The sequence below is a fragment of the Bos javanicus genome, chromosome 18 (genome assembly GCF_032452875.1).
Source record: "Bos javanicus breed banteng chromosome 18, ARS-OSU_banteng_1.0, whole genome shotgun sequence".
NCBI classification, from domain to species: Eukaryota; Metazoa; Chordata; class Mammalia; order Artiodactyla; family Bovidae; genus Bos; species Bos javanicus.
The window spans coordinates 25096193-25115144 of NC_083885.1; the positions used below are offsets into that span (position 1 = coordinate 25096193).

Below are 18952 nucleotides of genomic sequence, written 5' to 3' on the forward strand. Positions count from 1 at the left end.
TTACTAGGTGTGCTTCCTCGGAGGCTGAATGGTGGAGGAGCTAGGGAGCTGGATTGTCCTGACCCCGGCCTGCCTGACCCGTGGTCTCTGGGCTCCCAGCAGGAAGGCAGCCACCTGCATGCCCTTGCCTTTGACAGCCGGCCCAGCCATGAGATGACTGATGGGCTGGTGGAGGATGAGGCAGGTATCAATGGCGAGAAGAACCCTGAGGAGCCCGTGCGCTTTGGCTGGGTCAAAGGGGTGATGGTGAGTGGATGGAACGTCCAGGGATGGGGGTTGGGGAGACAGAGCTCCATTCAAACTCAGCTCTGACTCTCATTAGGCAGTGGTCAAGGCAGACCCACGACCCAGTTTCCCCATCTGCAAAGCAATCTCAGATTTTCTCTCCCTTTTTGTTTCCTGACCTCCATTTACCCCCCGAGACTGAGGCCTGGCCCTGGGGTGGATCTCTGTTTGACTGCTCCACTCATCGTGTGACCTGTCCATGCCTCTCTTTCTTCATCTATGAAATGATCAGCATTAAACAAATTAATAGATATAAAGTGCATGAATCAATGCCTGCCTTGGAGTTATTGGGAGAAACTTTTTCCCCCTAAGAGCCACGAGAGGGCAGCACCTAACACACAATTCCACAACTGTTCTCTCATTCTCCACGATGAGGAGATGGTTTGCCGTGTTAGGTCCCACTGAGACAGCAAACAATCTAATGAATTTGGCTTTGAAAGACTTTATGGGACTTTACAGAGGGGGTCACATGAGGTCTAGGAGAAAGCTTTAGTCCCACTCTGGGAGGCAGGAGGCCTGGGTTCTGACCTTAACTCTTTCAACTCTCTGCAGGCTGTGCCTTTCTCCATCTGAATGGTCACCCCTCCCCCTAGATCCAGCGTCTGGCCTCCTTCCCTCCCTTGGTGCTCAGAGCCTTGTGTGGGCCCCATTCAGTACCTCAGCACATATGCAGGCCTTCGCCATCTCCTGGCCTAAAATTTTGGATCACTCTGTTGTACATGTGAAAGTAATACAATATTGTAAATCAACTATACCTCAATTTTTTTTAATTAAATTAAAAAATTTTAAAGACTAAAAGAAAAAAGAAATCTCCAGAACTTGTAATTGCCACCTGTCCCACTCCAAAGACCACCACCTCCCTCCCATGTGGGAATTCCAGCCTCAGCTGTGGTCTCCAGCTTGGCTTTAAATTTGGAAGCTGACATCACAGCAACCTGAGCCATGACTTCTGCTTGTATGTGGGGCATCAGCTCAGCTGGCATTTGCCTAGTTCTCCCTAAATGCCAGGCTGTGGGCCAACAGCTGGCCACTGGGCCATGACTGGGGCTGGCAGACACAGGACCCTGGGCTTGGGGCGGGGTGACGGGTGTTAGACTTGCCGCCCATCCTCAGGCCTCGATGGAAGGAGGGCAGGAGAGTGGTGGGAGGGACAGGTGGGTCTCTGGGTACCCCTCCCCTCCCTGCCCCATAGAACCAGAGAGGCACTGAAGTGGGTACCCGCTCAAGTGGGTGAAGCAAAGAAAGAGCCCAGGTGTCCCCTAGGTGCTTGATGCCGGGCCATGACTGGGGACAGGGATGTATGTGTTTGATCTTGGGGTACCCGGCCCCCAGGTGGCCTCTGACGCCCCTCTCCTCCCAGATCCGCTGCATGCTCAATATCTGGGGTGTGATTCTGTATCTGCGGCTCCCCTGGATTACCGCCCAGGCGGGCATTGGTAAGTGCTGCCTCTGGCATGCGGGGGAAGGGGTCTGGTCCTCCCAGGCTTGAACTCGGGTTATGGAGCCCCCGGGGCCCTGCAGTGGCTGAGGTCAGGGCAGTGCGGTCGAGGAGCACTGCATGTGGGTCGGCAGGCCTGGGGGCTCTCCCTGGCTCAGTTTGCCCTCAGGAAGTCAACCTCTTGGAGCCAAATTTCTCCCACAGAGCTTCTGGGTTAGGACCTCTCACTAAGGACAGAGCAGCTGCTGGTTCTGTAGCATGCTGTGTGACCTTGGACAAGCATTTAACCTCTCTGAGCCTTAGTTTCCTCATTAGCAAATTGTGGCAATAACTGTTCCTCTGATGTGCGTAAAACGGCAGAGGGTTTGGCACCCAGAGGTGCTCAGCAAGAGGTAACTATTATTTATTATTAAAAAAAAAATACTTCCCCATCCATATCTTAAGATCCTTTACACGTTGGCTTATCAACTCCCTGGCTCTTCAGAATATACCATGAGGTAGACAGAGACCCGTTTTTCAGATGAGAACACTGAAACTCAGAGAAGGAAAGTAACTTAAGTCCCGTTGTGAATCGGTTGGCTGACTCAGGCTTCTCATTCTGGAAATGCTCTGACTGAGTTTTGGGGCAATCACACCCCCGCCCCCACAGTCCTGACCTGGATCATCATCCTGCTCTCGGTCACCGTGACCTCCATCACGGGCCTCTCCATCTCCGCCATCTCCACCAACGGCAAGGTCAAGTCAGGTAGGCCCCACCCCAGCCCCCAGATCCTCCTCTGGTAGGACCCTGAGTCTTCACCCCGGGGGCAGATCTCTGAACCACTCCCTACCCTCCACCCCGGCCCAAACGGGGAATGCTTCTTCTGGTTGCAGATGTAGGCTTTGGGCAGTCTCTCCACACCCACGGGGTGGCCTTGGGTCTTTCCTCCCCCATGGACCGCTGGGTCCCATGCTCACCTCCTCCCAGCCTCAGCTCTGCCTACCCCAAGTCCATCCCAGCCAGACAATTCCTCTTGTGTCATGGCTCCTGACTCTGTCCCCTACAGGTGGCACCTACTTCCTCATCTCCCGGAGTCTTGGCCCAGAGCTAGGCGGCTCCATTGGCCTCATTTTTGCTTTTGCTAATGCCGTGGGCGTGGCCATGCACACCGTGGGCTTTGCAGAGACTGTGCGGGACCTGCTCCAGGTGAGGCAGGGGCGGGAGCCTGGGCAGAGGGAGCTCAGGTGGCCTGCCGCATCCTCCCCCACCCCATCTGTGCCAGGCCTTCCTGCCTCTCTCTGCCCAGCTTTCCCATCAGGGACCAAAGCCACAGTCTGACAACTGCAGGTGACTATGATGATCTCAGCAAATAAAGACTATTCCCAGAAACCACCTTCCAGGGTGCGTGTTGCCTTTAGGGCCAAGTTGCCAGGCCCATGCAGCAGTTGCTATGGAGGGCCTGTTGGCAGGGAAGGGGGTTGAGTGTGTGTGTTCCTGTGAGCAGACACCCATAAATGAGGTAAATCAAGGTGGAGGAGCCTGGAGGGGTGGGGTGTGTGGAGACAGCACGCAGCCTGGCCTGTCCCCTCCCCCAGGAGTATGGCTCGCCCATCGTGGACCCCACCAATGACATCCGCATCATCGGCGTGGTCACCGTCACTGTTCTGCTGGCCATCTCCCTTGCTGGCATGGAGTGGGAGTCCAAGGTGAGGGCAGGAGGTTGGAGAGGGGGCTGGGCAAGGTCAAGTGCAGAAGCCGGAGTCCTGGGGCCTGCTCCTGCTTCCGTCTCTTGTGTGTATCAGCCGGGTCCTGAGCTCTGCCGGGTGACAGAGACCCCAAGGAAGGGAGCCTCAAGCCAGAGTTGTTTGTTTCTCTCTCAGGTGTGTGGCCGCAGGGTGTATGGTGGGTACCCAGGCTCCTTCCATCCTGTGGCCTCTCCACCCCTGGGGTGCGGCCTTCATCTGCCTGGCCCGTGACGGCCCCCACTTCCATGGCCACAGCCCAGCCAGCAGCCATTTCCTCCTCCAGGGGATCTTCCCAGCCCAGGGATGAAATCTTCTGTCTCCTGCATTGGCAGGCAGATTTTTTCCCACTGCGCCACCAGGGAAGCCCCAGGAAGGGGAAAGGGGGTGAAAAGGAGAAAATCCCTGTCCTCCCTCCCTTTACTTTTCCGGCCCAGCCTGGCAGTTATACATATTCCTTCTGCTCATATCCCATTGGCCGGAACGCAGTCCATGGCCACACCTTACTGTAACAGGGCCTAGGGAAATGTGAGCATCCTCTGAACCTGGGCCCAGCCCCAGATCAGAGGTTCAGCATGAAACAAGGGGAGAGAAGTCAGGCCTCAGCGGCAAGCTTGGCGAGCATGGCCCTGTATCCCCTCCTCACCTTCACCCTCTGACCTCCAACTCCACATCTTCTCCCAGTTCCTTGAACGCAGCAAGCTAATGCCCCTGTCATGCTGCTGCTCCCTTACCCTCCTCCTCTAGGAACCTGAAGACATCTTCCCAGGCCACCCTGCTAAAGGAGCCCCAACCCAGTCCCCGTAACACCCCCGTTCATTCACTAGATTCACCTTCCTTATTTGTCTGCAAGACAGGAGCTTGGCTGCAGCATAATAGGTGTTGAATGAATGAGAGAGTGAAGGACCTGGGCAAGCTCTTCCCTGCTGGGACTCCCTGAACAGGCAGGGCCAGACTGTCTGACCTCCAGGCTCCTCTCCCCCCAGGCCCAGGTGCTCTTCTTCCTCGTCATCATGGTCTCGTTCGCCAACTATCTGGTGGGGACACTGATCCCCCCATCCGAGGAGAAGGCCTCCAAAGGCTTCTTCAGCTACCGAGGTACGTGTGGGTTGGAGCCCCGCCTGTGGCTCTGGAGATAGAGACAGTCTGCCCCACCTATCTGGCCCATTCTGAGGGCTCTGTTACCTTGCCAAATTTGTGTCCACTTGCCTGTGTGCAGTAAACCCCATCTACTGGTTGTGGTGATGGAAAGTGCAATGTTCACTGCAGGGCACCAAGCAGAGTTCAAGACAGCTAATGCTTAAAAGACCCAAACTCCCTGAAGGCGTTCAGGGAAAGGTTTATAAAGACAGGGAGAGGGAGGGGGCTGTGGGGGTGTAACCAGCTCGAGGACCTTCTCCTGATTGGCTGGTGGTGAGGTGGGTCGGGAGTCAGCATCATCAACCTTCTGGTTCCAGCTGGTCTGGGGTCTACGTACTTGTGGGCAGCACGCAGTTAACTTCTCCCACCTGGTGGGGGTGTCAGTGGCTGCAGAACAGTTGGAAAGGATTTGGCTCAGAATATTATCTACAGCCCTTGTGGCAAAAGAGGAGGTACTTTGTTTAATGGCTAAATTATTATTATTTTGTCTTACTTGACTGTTTTCCGTTCTCTCTACATCTTCTCAGTTCTCTGATTAAATTTCGTCTTTGACTAAAGTTTTCTCCCTACCAGACAAAAGGCAGGCAGAGGACATGGGCAGGGGTCTATTCTGGGAAGGCCTCGTAGGATCCTGCTCAGTTACACGGGGAGGCACGAGCTGCCATGGGAGCCCCCTGCCTGCCTGGCTGGGCCCAGCAAGGGGTGCCGGACCTTCCAGGAGGCCCTGACTCAGGCCTCATTTTTCCAGCGGACATTTTTGTCCAAAACTTGGTGCCTGAATGGAGAGGCATGGACGGCAGCTTCTTCGGGATGTTTTCCATCTTCTTCCCCTCGGCCACAGGTATCCTGGCAGGAGCCAACATCTCTGGGGACCTCAAGGTGAGCAGGATGTCCATCTCTCCCACTTCCTGCTCCTTCCTCCCAGGATGTCCTACTGGGCTGGGCACTGAGCCCCCAGGGCCAGAGCTTTTAAACTTCAGCTCAACTCAATCCAGACCAGCCCAAATCCATCCCATTCAGGCCATTCAATTCCAAGGATGTTTACTGGCACCACAACGCTCTAGGCCTTGAATGCCACCCCCAAAATGGGCTGGTCTCCTCCGTTGACCTGTTTGTCGAGTGGATAGTGGTGGGATATGGCAAACGGGAAGTGTAAGAGCAGAAGTTGAGTATGTAATAAAGTGGGGGAGACGTGCGGGCTGAGGTGGCAGGAGCTCCAGCAACACTTCTGGGTGGAGGTGAAGCTGGTGCCGGCGGAGCCCTCTCCAGCAGGGGTTAACCAAGGAGCTGGCACACACATGGGGATGAAGAGAGAGGAGCCTGGCTCTGTGCTGGGAACCCTCACCCTCCACCTCCAGGTCTACTTGAAAGTGCTCCCTGATCACGTTCTTGAATGAATTAAGAATCGTGCGTTGGAGGCATTCTCGAATGCAGCCTGGCTCTGGAATTCAGAGGGAGGCTGTGTTTGCCGTTTCCCTCGCTTCTCTGGGCAGCGGCCAGCAGGGGCTTGGTCTGCCTGTCCTGAGCTCCAGGCAGAGAGCAGGCATGTGCTCAGTGGCCTGGTTCCCTCTCCCAGCCCTGTCGTAGAAATCGCAGCCTGGGGATTTATCTAGATGTTTCATCAAGCTTCTTAGATTACTGACCAGCCCAGTGTGCAGTCATCAGGGCCCAGCAGCTGTTTCGGAGCTAGGGGTGGTAGGGGTACCTTCTTCTGTCTTAAATGCCTTCACGCCCTAAAGGGGCCCTTTCCTCCTGGCTCTGGCCCCTTGCCCATTCCTTGGGACAGCACGTCCTCAGCAAAGAGTAGTCCTGTTCGTGGGGACTTCATGCAAGTCCCTTAAAAACCTCTCTGGGCCTCAGCTTCCCCAGCTGTAAAATGGGACTCACACAGCCATGTCTTCAGAGGGCAGGAAGGGTTCAGCGTGCTAATTTACATAATCTGCTAGCACGGTGCCCAGCCCAGAGGAAGTGCCAAGGGCCAGTTGTCAAGGTCAGTGTCATTTTGTGGCCAGCACAATGCCTCCTTCCTTTTTTTTTTTTTTTAAATTAATTTATTTATTTGGCTGTTCCAGGCCTTAGCTGAGGCACGTGGGATTTAGATCCCTGACCAGGGATCAATTCCAGGCCCCCTGCATTAGGAGCTCGGAGTCTTAGCCACTGGACCACCAGGGAAGTCCGGGTGCCTCCTTCTTTACAAATAATACCCTTGGTGCCACCATAGTCTTCTAGCTTCACTGTCCCCACGTTACAGAGGAGCAGACCCAGCTCTGAGAGGCTCAGGGGCTTGCCCAGGGCCCTGCACACAGAGGGCAGAGGATCTGGAATGCCAAGTTTCTAGAATACCGAAGGCTCAACTTCATCACAACTTCATCACTCACCCAGTATTTTTTGAGCCCCTGGTTTGATGCCAGTGTCTTGTGGACAGGAAGTAAACAGCAGTAAACAAAACACACAGACTCCCACCCTCACGGAGCTCACATGCCTCGTGGGGAGACAATCGGCAAATAAATAAGTGAAATGTGTAGTTTGCCTGATGGTGGCTGAGTGATGGGGAGAGAAAGCAAGCAGAGAAGCATGGAGGGAATCCCTGGGGCGGCGGTGGGGCTAAAGTGGCCAGAGAGCCCTGAGAAGGTGACATGGGAGCCGAGCCCTAAAGGGGTGATGACAAAGATGTCATTGTCTCCATTCACCCCGTGCATCCCCCAACCCTTTAGCACTTACAGAGCAGTCTCATGACCACAGTATCAGGGAGGTCTCCTTTTCACAACCACCCTGTGCTAAAGCCAAGGAAAGCGTTATTATGAAGTCGATTTTCTGATGGGGAGATGGGGACTGAGACGAGGGACTTCCTAGTGACTGCCGTGGGATCTGTGCTAGGCTGTGTGACCACACAGCTCACACCTCACCGCTCACATTGGTGAGCTTGCTTGTGCACTTGCTATGTGCCAGCCTACTCTCATTTCACAGGTGAGTAGGGAGGGTGCTGAGGCCCAGAGAGGGTAAGGGACTGGTCTTAAGGTGCGCAGCCAGCGAGAGCTAGGCAGGATGTGGATCCAGATACTCCTGACCTGTGAGCTGGGCTCTGAGACTTCAGACCAAGATGTGAGGGCGGGATGGAGGCCTCGTGTATTCACTTCCCATGGGTGCTATAATGCATTACCACCCACTTGGTGACTGACGACAGGGAAAATTTATTCTCACACAGTTCTAGGAGCCAGAAGTCCAAACAAAGGTGTCTGTAGAGTCTGTGCTCCTCTGAAGGCTCTAGGGAAGAATCCTTCCCTGCCTCTTCCAACTTCTTTTGTTGTTCAGTCGTTCAGTCATGTCCGACTCTTTGCGACCCCAAGGACGGCAGCACACCAGGCTTCCCTGTTCTTCACCATCTCCTGGACTTTGCTCAAACTCATGTCCATTGAGTCGGGGATGCCATCCAACCATCTCGTCCTTTGACCACTTCTCCTCCTGCCTTTAATCTTTCCCAGCTTCTAGAGGCTTCCAACAATCCCAGGGCTCCTCAGCTTGTAGCTGCCTCCCTCCAGTCTCAGCCTCTGTCCTCAAGTGGCCTTCTTTCCTCTGCATGTCTCTGTGGTCTCTCCTCCTCTTACAAGGACCAGGTCATTGGACGGAGGACCCACCTCATCCCGTATGACCTCATCTTAACTAATTGCATTTGCAAAGATGCTATTTCCACATAAGGCCCTATTCTAAGGTTCTAGATAAATGTGAATTTTTGGAGACACTATTCATCCCATCATAGGTGAGATGGGACGTTGACCTGGTCTGTTGGCCTTGGGCCCAGGGACCCTGTGTGCTTGACCTAGCGAGCCCTCCTGGTTCTCAGGGCAGGGCTGGCTGGACCACAGCTGCAGAGCAGAGACCTCAGAGCTAGGATGCTCCAGAGACTCCAGCCTCCCTCAGCTCGGCACCTCTGCTCCCACTTCTCTCTGGCCTGCCACCCCCTTCCTCCCCACCCAGCGCCTTCAGAGTGCCCTCAGTCGACCCTCCACCATGAGGCCTTCTGGGGTTCTGGCAGCGTCTCCTCACCTTGCTCCCCAGTGCACTGTGGTCCTCCCTGTGGTGGGCACACCATCTGCCCTGTGTGGGCAAGATCCCACTGTACCTCCTCCCTTGGGCCAGGCCTCAGGGCCTCATCATCACAGAGTGACCACGGGTTCCACCTCAGGCCCCCGGTGTTTGAGGCAGAGAGCTAGACCATGGCCAGCTTTGTTTTGACTTGTCCATGAACTTGAACAGTGTCACGGTCCCTCCAAGTTATGTCACCTCTGATGCTTTCTGCATCTGCCAGCTGAGTGGCGAGCAGAATGGCCCAGGGAAGGCGGGCAGGTTGACTTCCCATGGCTGACGTGGCCTTCCCCTCCAGGCTGGGGTCCATACCTAGACCAGAAACCTGCTGTAAAACCCCCAGCCTATATCCTTCCACCCAGGACCAGTGCCGCCTGGGGGTGGGCCTGAGGCTATGGACCTCGACATGTCAGGGCTGAGCTGCTTAAGGCTCTGCAAACTGGGCCCTCCTCCTGGCTCCCTGGCCTCAGTTTCCCCACCAGCCGCCTCTCAGGAAGTTGTGCTTGAAGAAGCGCCTGGAAGAGAGAAGCACGTGATGTGGCTGTGAACGTCTGCTGTTGCTGCCAGGAAAGCACCAGCAGAGTTCTTCTTCTGAGAGGAAGGAGGAAGCTGGGGCCTGGTCTATATATTCCTGGCTATGTAATCAAACAAATCACTTGACACATAATGGGGATTACACGCAGCAAACCCAACTGATGAGCTGGGTCCTGGTCTAGGAGCTTGACAAGGATGGGTTTGTTTTGCCAGCATCCCTGTGAGGCTGGAGGGGCCGAGGCCTGGGAGGACAGGCAGGCTGCCCAGTGATCATCTGAATCTGACCGCAGGCAGGATGGCTCAGGGGGCTTCCCAGGTGGCTCAGTCATAAGAAATCTGCCTGGCAGTGAGGAGACGAGGGAGCCATGAGCTCGATCCCTGGCTCAGAAAGATCCCCTGGAGAAGGAAATGGCAACCCACTCCAGTATTCTTGCCTGGAGAATTCCATGGGGTCGCACAGAGTCAAACAGAGCTGAGCGCTCATGCACGCACACAAGCTGATTCCGGAGCCCTCCCCCTCGCCGCCCCCAGGGCAAGCACTGGCCAGGTGTCCTCAGGGACCAGAGGAACTGCTAGGAGTTCCTCTCCCTGCCTCTGGCTCCCAGGGCCCTGGGTGTGGTCTCAGCCGCCACCCTCTTTCTTTCCCGTCCTCCTCTGTGGGTGCTCAATCTCTAGATGCCCCTTGGGAAAGGGCTCTGAGGGGCCAGGGGTGGTGGCCCCACCCTCAGCCTGACAAGGGCAGGGCCTGGGTGGGGCTGCCTGACCCCCCTCTCCCTCCCTCTCTCCTCCAGGACCCTGCAGTAGCCATCCCCAAGGGAACACTCATGGCCATTTTCTGGACCACTGTCTCCTACCTGGCCATCTCGGCCACCATCGGTAAGCTGACAGCCCAGAGCGCTAGAGGGAGGGGCCACAGGGTGCAGTCGGCTCTCTAACAGGAAGGGCCAAGCCGGGAAGGCGTGGCAACACCAGGAAGTGGAGCCGTGGATTTTATTTTGTGGGGGGCACCATGGTGGCAACCAGAACATCTTTATGGTGGGAGGTAGTTTGTGGTGGAGATGTGGGGTCAGACGAGGCTCCTCTGATCCCTTCAAACCTCAGGTTACAGATTCAAGAGTGTAAAATCCTGTAGGAAAAATCAAGCTCCAACCCTAGGAATAATAATAAAAATAGTGATGCTGAGGATGAGGAAGATGATTCTAGCAACTGACTTATTATCATGTGCTCAGTCCTTTACATGCCTTATTACATTTAATCCAGGCACTGGTCATTTCTGCCTTTTGATGGAGGAGAAAGCAAGGGCTCAGAGAGGTCAAGTGACCTGCCGAAGGTCACACAGCCTGAGTGGTAGAGGTGGGCTTTGGACCCAGGCCTGGGCTGTTGACACTCGCCTCTCACTGAGACCCTCACACACGCTCTTGCTCTCAGTAACCACCCTGCGAGGTGAGCTGCTCACAGATGGCCAAGGGACGTGGCCCAGTCATAGCCACTCGGGGCCTTAGAGTCAGGTCTCCCTCATAAGGAGGACACTGTGACCTTGGGTCACTTAGGCTCCTTGTGCCTCTATAGAATAGCAACAACAACAAAAATAATAGAAATACCTGCTTCCCAGGAGTGTTTAATATGCTTAACACAGGGCCTGGCATGTCGAAAGTGCTCCCACATAGAGCTAAAATGATTATCATTATTACAAAGTAAAGGAAGAGCTGGCCCAGCAGCAGCATCTCGCCCTCTGCAGAAGTGACCAGCATTTTCCGGGTGGCAGGGGAGGAGGGAGGAAGGGAGGGAGACCTCCCCACACCCTCCTTCCTCCCCAGGCTCCTGTGTGGTTCGAGATGCCTCTGGGGGGCTGAATGACACGGTGACCCCCGGCTCAGGCGCCTGCGAGGGGCTGGCCTGTGGCTACGGCTGGAACTTCACCGAGTGCGCCCAGCAGCGCAGCTGCCGCTACGGCCTCATCAACTACTACCAGGCACGTGCAGCCCCGCCGGACCCCAGGAGGGCCGGGTGGAGGCTGGAACGGGCTGGAGAAGACAAGGCTTGGGAGGATGGCTCAAGGTTGGGGAAAGAGCTTCAGATAGGGGCTCCGGGCCCAGTTCCTGCCCCCGCAGGCACTGGGTCCCCAGTGAGGTTTGCAGGCTCGGGTGGAAGCTTCCAGACAGAGCCTCTGCTTGCCATGGGGACTGGGGTGACCCGGGTGGGGGCTCTGGGCCCACCCCTCACCTCGGAGGTCTGAACCCCATGTCCCCGCAGACTATGAGCATGGTGTCAGGCTTCGCACCCCTGATCACAGCTGGCATCTTTGGAGCCACCCTTTCCTCTGCCCTGGCCTGTCTCGTCTCTGCCGCCAAAGTCTTCCAGGTGAGGCCTCAGGAGGGGGCGGGAGAGTCTGAGAGGCCAGGTGACCTCCAGAGGCCGGAGGAGTCATGTGACCTGGTGTCTAGATGGGAGGGAAAGGAGCTGAGAAACCAAAGGCTTGCAGGAAGCAGCCCTCTTGCTGCGCTGAGCTTTGAAGAGCACCCACCTTTCCCATCCTGCACCCTCCCTGCACAGTCTGGCACCCCGTCTGCAGCCCACCCTCCCAGTCTCTCTCCGATGTGATCAGCGCCCTTTCAGTCTTCGTGGTGAAGTGGAGAGGGCGGGAGATCCCCCACTTTCACAGAGACAGAAGGCAGGTGGGATATCCCCCGCTTTCACAGAGACAGAAGCCAGGAAGTGCCCTGCTGAGGTCACAGAGAGAGCAAGCAGGGGCTGGAGTCCAGGTGGCCGCAGGGGAGGGGACGGGCAGGTCCCAGCCGGGGGTGAGCGCGTCGCCCTGTGCCCACAGTGCCTGTGCCTGGACCAGCTGTACCCGCTCATCGGCTTCTTCGGCAAAGGCTATGGCAAGAACAACGAGCCAGTGCGCGGCTACCTGCTGGCCTATGCCATCGCCGTGGCCTTCATCATCATCGGTGAGTGGCCGAGGGCACGCAGGGCCGCCACCTGTCTGGCCAGCCACAGGGCAGGGCCCGACCTGCTTTCCCTGGTTCTGCCCTCCTGTGTGCTAGCATCTGGGCCCTCCCTCCCCAGGTCTGAACCAGCCCCCAGGAAACACTGGGAGCACAGGGCAAGCGACTGATTGCTCCTCGGGAGCTGATACAAGCAGCTGGGTCACTATCTCTGTAGGTGCAGAAGCTACACCAGCCTCATTTCTCAGACCTTGAGCTACTTGGGTCCCTTGGGGTCCGAAACAGGGGATGCCCTTGGAGGAAGAGCCCAGTTAATCAGCTAGCTAGATTGACCTCTATCCTGGCTTTGCCATGTGCCAGGTGAGTGACTTTGGAGAAGGTACTTCACCTCCCAGAGCCTCGGTTTCTTTGTCTGCAAAATGGGAGCAACAATGCGTAGAGGATGTGTCGCTGATGGGCAGGAATAGACCACGTATGTACACACACACACACGCATTCATATATGCACACGCTCGTGTGTGCCCACTCCCCAGTACTTATTGAAGTTTAGTCAACAAGGCAGAACTTGCCAGGAGAGAGGTGACCCGACCGAGCAAAAGCAGTGGCCATGAAGACCCCTGGCCCTCCTCCCAATGCAGGAATGGGGCCAGGGTCAGTGACTGGTGAACCTCCCCTGGCTGGGGGGTGCTTTCCTGCCACAGCTGAATCCCTGCGACTTAGGCCAGCACCGCCAACCCAGGAGACGTAGCCTCATGGTCTAGCCCCACTTCCACTCGAGGGAAACGTTCCAGACTGGGTCTTACACCAGATGAAGAGGCAGGAGGGCCACACCCAGGGCTGGAAACACCTGGTCAGGCCCGGGGTCCTGGATGTTGTTGCTTGTTTCCTGCTCACCCTGCGGTCCACCCCCTCCTCCAATTTGATGTCCTTTCATCTGGGTGGTTCTGACTGGACCTCAGACGGAGGACAGTGATCTCAGATGTTCCTGGTCAGGTTCTTGTGCTGATTCAATGGACTTGTGTACAGAAGACCCGGCACACAGAGGCGCTTGTCTTGTTCGGGGATCGGGCAGAAGCAGGCCCTGAGACAAGGATTCATGTGCAGAAGTGTGCCGGGGTGCCAGGGCAGGGGGCTCGCCAGACAGGGAAGGGCAGGAGTCAGGTCTTGAGCAGGCTTCCACTGCAGATGGAACTGTGATATGGCCCCAAGGTTTCAGATAACAGATGGCATGTGTCTTGGGTTGCATTGTAAGATGTATTTCTTATTACAATTTGTGGTCACAAAAGAAGTGACAGTCACTGTCCTGGGTCATCCTGTAGCCTGACAGGATCCACCCTTGCATTCCTCTCCATCCTCCATTGTTACGAAACAATGGGCTTTGAGATTCACAAAATGATGGGCCCCTTTCACAGATGAGAAAGCTGAGACTGAGCCTTGGTGGCCCGTCTGGCATTCCCTTACCCTGAGAGGGAGGATTCTGGGGACTCTGTGATGGAGCTGCCCAACAGACTGTCTCCTCTCTCCCTTGGGTCCCTGAAGCTGAGCTCAACACCATCGCCCCCATCATCTCCAACTTCTTCCTGTGCTCCTACGCCCTCATCAACTTCAGCTGCTTCCATGCCTCCATCACCAACTCTCCTGGTAAGCAAGGCCCTCTTCTCTCCACGGGAAGTGACACTTGGGGCTGGGGTATGGAGAGGGGACGTGGAAGACATGGATGCAGGTGGGAAGACCAAGGTCATCCATCTGTCAAACTGAAGTCAATTAAAGGTAACTTTCCAATAATAATAATAACAGCTATCCTTTATCAGGCACTTACAATGTACATACATTCTGCATGGATTCATACACTGTTTACAGTGTGCAGAGACTTTTCTCTTGCCTTCCTCCCCCAGATTTAAGGGAGTCAGGAACCTGGTTCCCAAGAGAGAGAAGAAAATCACCAGAGAGGCTGCAGGTTGCACTTGCCCAACTCCAGGGGGCGCCACTCACGACATCATAGATTTATATGTTTATTATGAATACTTTCTGGCAGATGGCAGCAAAGAGTCTTCCAGGAAGACTTTTTCCAATTGGCCTGAAACTGCTGATAAGCTGGTCCCCGAGCCACCTTTTCCCTAGGCCGTGGACCACGGTGCCCTGGAGTTGTGCCGTGGGGTGGCTTTCACTAGTGGTGGCCCTGGCACAGCTGCAGATATGGGCCTTGCAGAATCAACTCCTTCCCCTCCATTCACCCCCTTGGCTCTGTGCGAGCCCCGGAAGCCAGCAGTGTTGCTGACGCTGGGTGTCCTGTGGCCGTATTTGGCCAGAGCCGGATGCCTGTCCTTTGGTACAGCCTGTTCACGTGGGAGGGTGCCAACCAAGGCAGGCGTGTGGCTCTATCAGTGCTTCTAAGCCCAATCCCAGGAAGCAAGATGGGTGGGCAAAGGCTGGGACCCCGGCTCTAGGCACTATGGGCATTGCCACCCCGACCCTGCCCAGCTGTGCTGGCTCAGAGGGAGACTCCAGAGTGTTGAGTGTACTCCCATGCCCTGTGCCCCCCACCAGGGTGGAGACCCTCGTTCCGATACTACAGCAAGTGGGCAGCGCTGTTTGGGGCGATCATCTCCGTGGTCATCATGTTCCTCCTCACCTGGTGGGCGGCCCTCATCGCCATCGGCGTGGTCCTCTTCCTCCTGCTCTATGTGATCTACAAGAAGCCAGGTGTGTGTCTCAGGCGGCCCTGGGGGTCAGGCGTCCCCTTCTCGCCCTGAGGCTGCTGAGCCAGCCTGCCCATCAGCTCAGCCAGAGGGCCTGTCTCAGAGTCTGTGCTCCCAAGGGCTCCCTCTGGTCCTCCAGCCTCATCCCTCCCCATGGGGTGAGGAGCCCCCAGGGAGTGTGCCCACTCAGAGCCCACACCACCTCCTGCTGGACACCCAGGACCTGGAATTGCCTGCTCAGGTCCAACCTCCGGAGAGTGGCTGGCCTGCTGGTGTGCGTACCAGACCAGGGGCTGCCTGATAGAAAGGCAGGCAGTCAGAGCCTGGACACAGGGGCAGGGGTGTCTACACGCAGGCAGGCAAGGATCCCAGGAGACAGCACTCTCAGAGTGAGATAAAGAACTCCAGGAAAGCCTAGAACTTTCAAGTTGAACTTGGCCTTCCAGGTCATTGTGAAGGTCTGTTTGTCAAAGGAGGAGACTAGTTTGTAGAGTTCAATAGCTTGATGTAATGTATAATGTTTGAGCGTGTAGCCATATTGTAAGTGCAAAGGTTAGGAACAGAACTACAGGCTGTCAACTGCTCCCATGAGTGTTTGCTTCCTAAAGGTCAACATTCCCTCCCTTGTACTTAATGTCTGGTTTCTCCCGTGACTTCTAACCTCAGAGGTGAACTGGGGCTCCTCGGTACAGGCGGGCTCCTACAACCTGGCCCTGAGCTACTCTGTGGGTCTCAATGAGGTGGAGGACCACATCAAGAACTACCGGTGAGCACGGGCTCGGGGTGCCTGGGGTGCAGGGCTGGCTCTGACCCTGCTCTGGAGATCCCCAGCCAAGACCTGACACCTGACCAGCAGACCCAGGATGGGCACGGCCCCTTCTCGGAGAGGGAGCAGGGTCGGGAAGCATCGCCCAGCAGTCAGGAGACCAGAGTAGATGCTGCCCAGTGGGGCCCAAGCAAGTCTAGTGGCCTCTCTGTACCTAAGTTCCACAGTGGAATATGCTCTGCGCGATACAAACAAACAACACGGACATCCCTCCGTGTCCACCGGGGCCTGGATCCAGCCCCACCTCCCATCCCCTGCCCAGATACCAACATCCTCAGGTGCTAAGGTCCCTTACGTAGAAAGCCTAGAACCTTTGGCCCTTGCTGTCCACTGTCCCACATCCAGATTCAATCTCCATGCTTGATTTTTTAAAAAATATTTTCTGGCCACGCTGGGTCTTATTTGCAGCACGTGGGATCTTTGATCTTTGTTTCAGTGTGCAGAATCTTTAGTTGCAGCATGTGGTATCTAGTTCTTCAACCAGGGGTGGACCCGGGCCCCCTGCATTAGGAGTGCAGAGTCTTAGCCACTGGGCCGCCAGGGAAGTCCCCGCCACACTTGGTTGAACCTGCAGATGTAGAACCTACAGATTCTAAGTGCCACCTGTGTTCGTAAGGGTGCTCTGATGTTATAATTTGTGAGGCTGACTGTGCTGAGCCTCTCCCAAGTACTCTTCAAAGCTGATTCCCCTCCTAAGTGAAGGAAATTGTACCTCCAGAATCCCTTTCCCAACAGATCACAATGTTAATGATCGGACGTATCTAGGTGTCAATCCTATGCTAGGTGACCTACACAGCGTCGGCACAACCCTCTGAGGTATATGAAACTGCTAACCCCATTCACAGATGAGAACACTGAGGCAAGGAGAGGTTAAGTAATGGGCCCCAACTCACACAGCTGGTGAATGGCCAGTTTTGTCTGGTTCCAACTGAGTCTGGTAGTGACCCTTGACTGTGAGCCTTGGCTGCCTCTTCTACCCAGTAACACAGTGATCTCATGAGTGAGGGGCCTCCCTACTCGCAGTCTTGATTCTGCTCACACCATGCTGTGCTGGGCGGAGCAGGGACACTAGGTGGAGCAGCAGGAGGGAGGTTCGCCCCAGGGGAGCTTGTGGTGGCCTGAACAGGAGGGACAAGGAACACCCAGTGTGGTGGCTGGCCACAGAGAGAGCTGGAAAGGAGTCATGGATGGGAGGACCATGGGCTGGTTCCTCTGCTTAGGAAAGGAGTCCTGGAGATGGGACAATGCCTGGAGCAACTCTATTTGGCATCCACACCCCCAACTCTGTCCTAATTGCTCTTTCCCTTCCCCTCCTCAGCCCCCAGTGCCTGGTGCTCACGGGGCCCCCCAACTTCCGCCCGGCCCTGGTGGACTTCGTGGGCACCTTCACCCGGAACCTCAGCCTGATGATCTGTGGCCATGTGCTCATGGTGAGTGTCCCCTGCAGGGAGGGTGGGGCTGTGTTCCTGGAGGAGCCTTTGGGCACCGGGTCCACCCCCAAGGGTGGGCGTGGGGTAGGGTGAGGTAGGGGCTGAAGGAGGGGCTGTGGAGCCTGGACAGGCTCTCTCCCCTTCCCTGTCCCTGTCACTGGCTTCTCCCCACTGCCCAGCCCCTCACCTGCTCCCTCCATCTTCCTCCTGGCCTTCCCGCTCAGTCCTCGTGTGTCTGACTCTTTGCGACCCTATGGACTATATTCTTCAGGCCAGAATACTGGAGTGGGTAGCCTTCCTCTTCTCCAGGGAATCTCCCCAACCCAGGAATCGAACCCAGGTCTCCCTCATTGCAGGCAGATTCTTTACCAGCTGAGCCACAGGGAAGCCCTCCTCCTCCTCTTTTTTTCCCCTAATTCTGTAAAGGAAACCAGCAGTGAGCCCAGGGGACAACCTCCAGGGCAAGAGAGGAACTGTGTCTCAGGTCAGAGGGTAAAGGCCACCCCTGAGGTCATGTGTCCCTGCCACCCACAGGGCCCCCGCAAACAGAGGATGCCTGAGCTCCGGCTCATCGCCAACGGGCACACCAAGTGGCTGAACAAGAGGAAGATCAAAGCCTTCTACTCCGACGTGCTCGCCGAGGACCTCCGCAGCGGTGTCCAGGTTCTCATGCAGGTGGGTGGGCCTGGGGCTTCCCCAGAGGCCTTACTACTTGCTTGGCAACCTGGAAGTGGGATGCCCCGGTGGGCTAGTTTAAGCCCCTTTTGCTGCAATGGGAGTCTCACCTTCCTCCCCCTCTCTGGATGTGCTGATTCAGGGCACCTTCTCCAAGTGCCCAGGACCCCGGGGACACTGCCTTGGAGACCGGTGGGAGCTGCTGACACATTTTGTGGTTTGGGGACTTTTTAATGATATAATCTACAGACAGCAAAGTGAAATAGTGTAGAGTTTGATATATGTTTACAAATGCAGACACCACTCAGTGCTATGAAACCACCACTCGGGTCAAGTTCTAGAACATTCCATTCAGGCAATTCCTTTTATTGCTCAGTGTTCTTATTTGTAAAGTGGGATGCATGGATAAAATAACAGTTGTTAATTCTGAGTCAACATAGGGGACTCCTTTTCAATAGTTTCCAGTATTTCTCAAGATTAAAAAAGAGCAGACAAGGTCTCCTATTGGGATTATAAAACTACTTGGAGCAGAGGTAGAAGTTATGATTGTGTGATATTTTAAATGTATTAAATGCCACTGAATTATACACTTTTAAATGGTTGATTTTATGTTATGTAAACTTTACCTCAAAAATTAAAAAAAAAATTTAACATTAAAAAAAGAGAAATATAAAAGATGTATGGATTAGGTGACCCAGGAGTACTCTAAGCTTGACGTCCAAATTCAAGTGCCCTGTTACAGGAAATAATTCCATAAATAAACAGTAGCTGGGATAATCCAGAACTAATGGGACAGTCCAGCTGTTAGCCCTGCTTGCAGATGCCTCAGGGAATAACTCTGGCTATAGCTTCACCTTTCTCATGGGTGTATCCAGGCAACGAGGACCTTGAACTGGGAGATATTTCTCCTGAGCCCCCACCCCATGGCGGAGAGGGAAACTGGGCTGAGACCAAGCTCCACCCTAGTCACAGAACAGAGGCCTGACCCGTCACCACATCCCCACCCTGTGGCAGGCCGCAGGTCTCGGGAGGATGAAGCCCAACATTCTGGTGATCGGATTCAAGAAGAACTGGCAGTCGGCTCACCCAGCCACGGTGGAAGACTACATTGGCATCCTGCAGTGAGTGAGGTCACCAGGCGGGGCAGGGCCTGAGGCCTCTTGACTTGGGCC

General features: G+C 55.4%; 1 protein-coding gene across 2 annotated transcripts in view; it reads left to right on the forward strand.

Moving 5' to 3' along the window:
• Window positions 1-18952, forward strand: part of SLC12A3 (solute carrier family 12 member 3) — a 39824-nt gene that overhangs the window by 846 nt on the left and 20026 nt on the right. The window contains exons 2-18 of one of the 2 annotated variants that reach the window (XM_061387273.1): window positions 103-246; window positions 1646-1721; window positions 2373-2468; window positions 2770-2909; window positions 3299-3409; window positions 4432-4543; window positions 5334-5464; window positions 9994-10078; window positions 11020-11174; window positions 11456-11563; window positions 12030-12153; window positions 13690-13791; window positions 14698-14853; window positions 15516-15615; window positions 16994-17105; window positions 17640-17780; window positions 18795-18901. In XM_061387273.1, coding sequence (XP_061243257.1) covers window positions 103-246; window positions 1646-1721; window positions 2373-2468; window positions 2770-2909; window positions 3299-3409; window positions 4432-4543; window positions 5334-5464; window positions 9994-10078; window positions 11020-11174; window positions 11456-11563; window positions 12030-12153; window positions 13690-13791; window positions 14698-14853; window positions 15516-15615; window positions 16994-17105; window positions 17640-17780; window positions 18795-18901 — 2000 coding nt within the window. Of the gene's footprint in view, window positions 1-99; window positions 247-1645; window positions 1722-2372; window positions 2469-2769; window positions 2910-3298; window positions 3410-4431; window positions 4544-5333; window positions 5465-9993; window positions 10079-11019; window positions 11175-11455; window positions 11564-12029; window positions 12154-13689; window positions 13792-14697; window positions 14854-15515; window positions 15616-16993; window positions 17106-17639; window positions 17781-18794; window positions 18902-18952 lie in introns of both variants that reach the window. The other variant, XM_061387272.1, reaches the window with a different exon arrangement.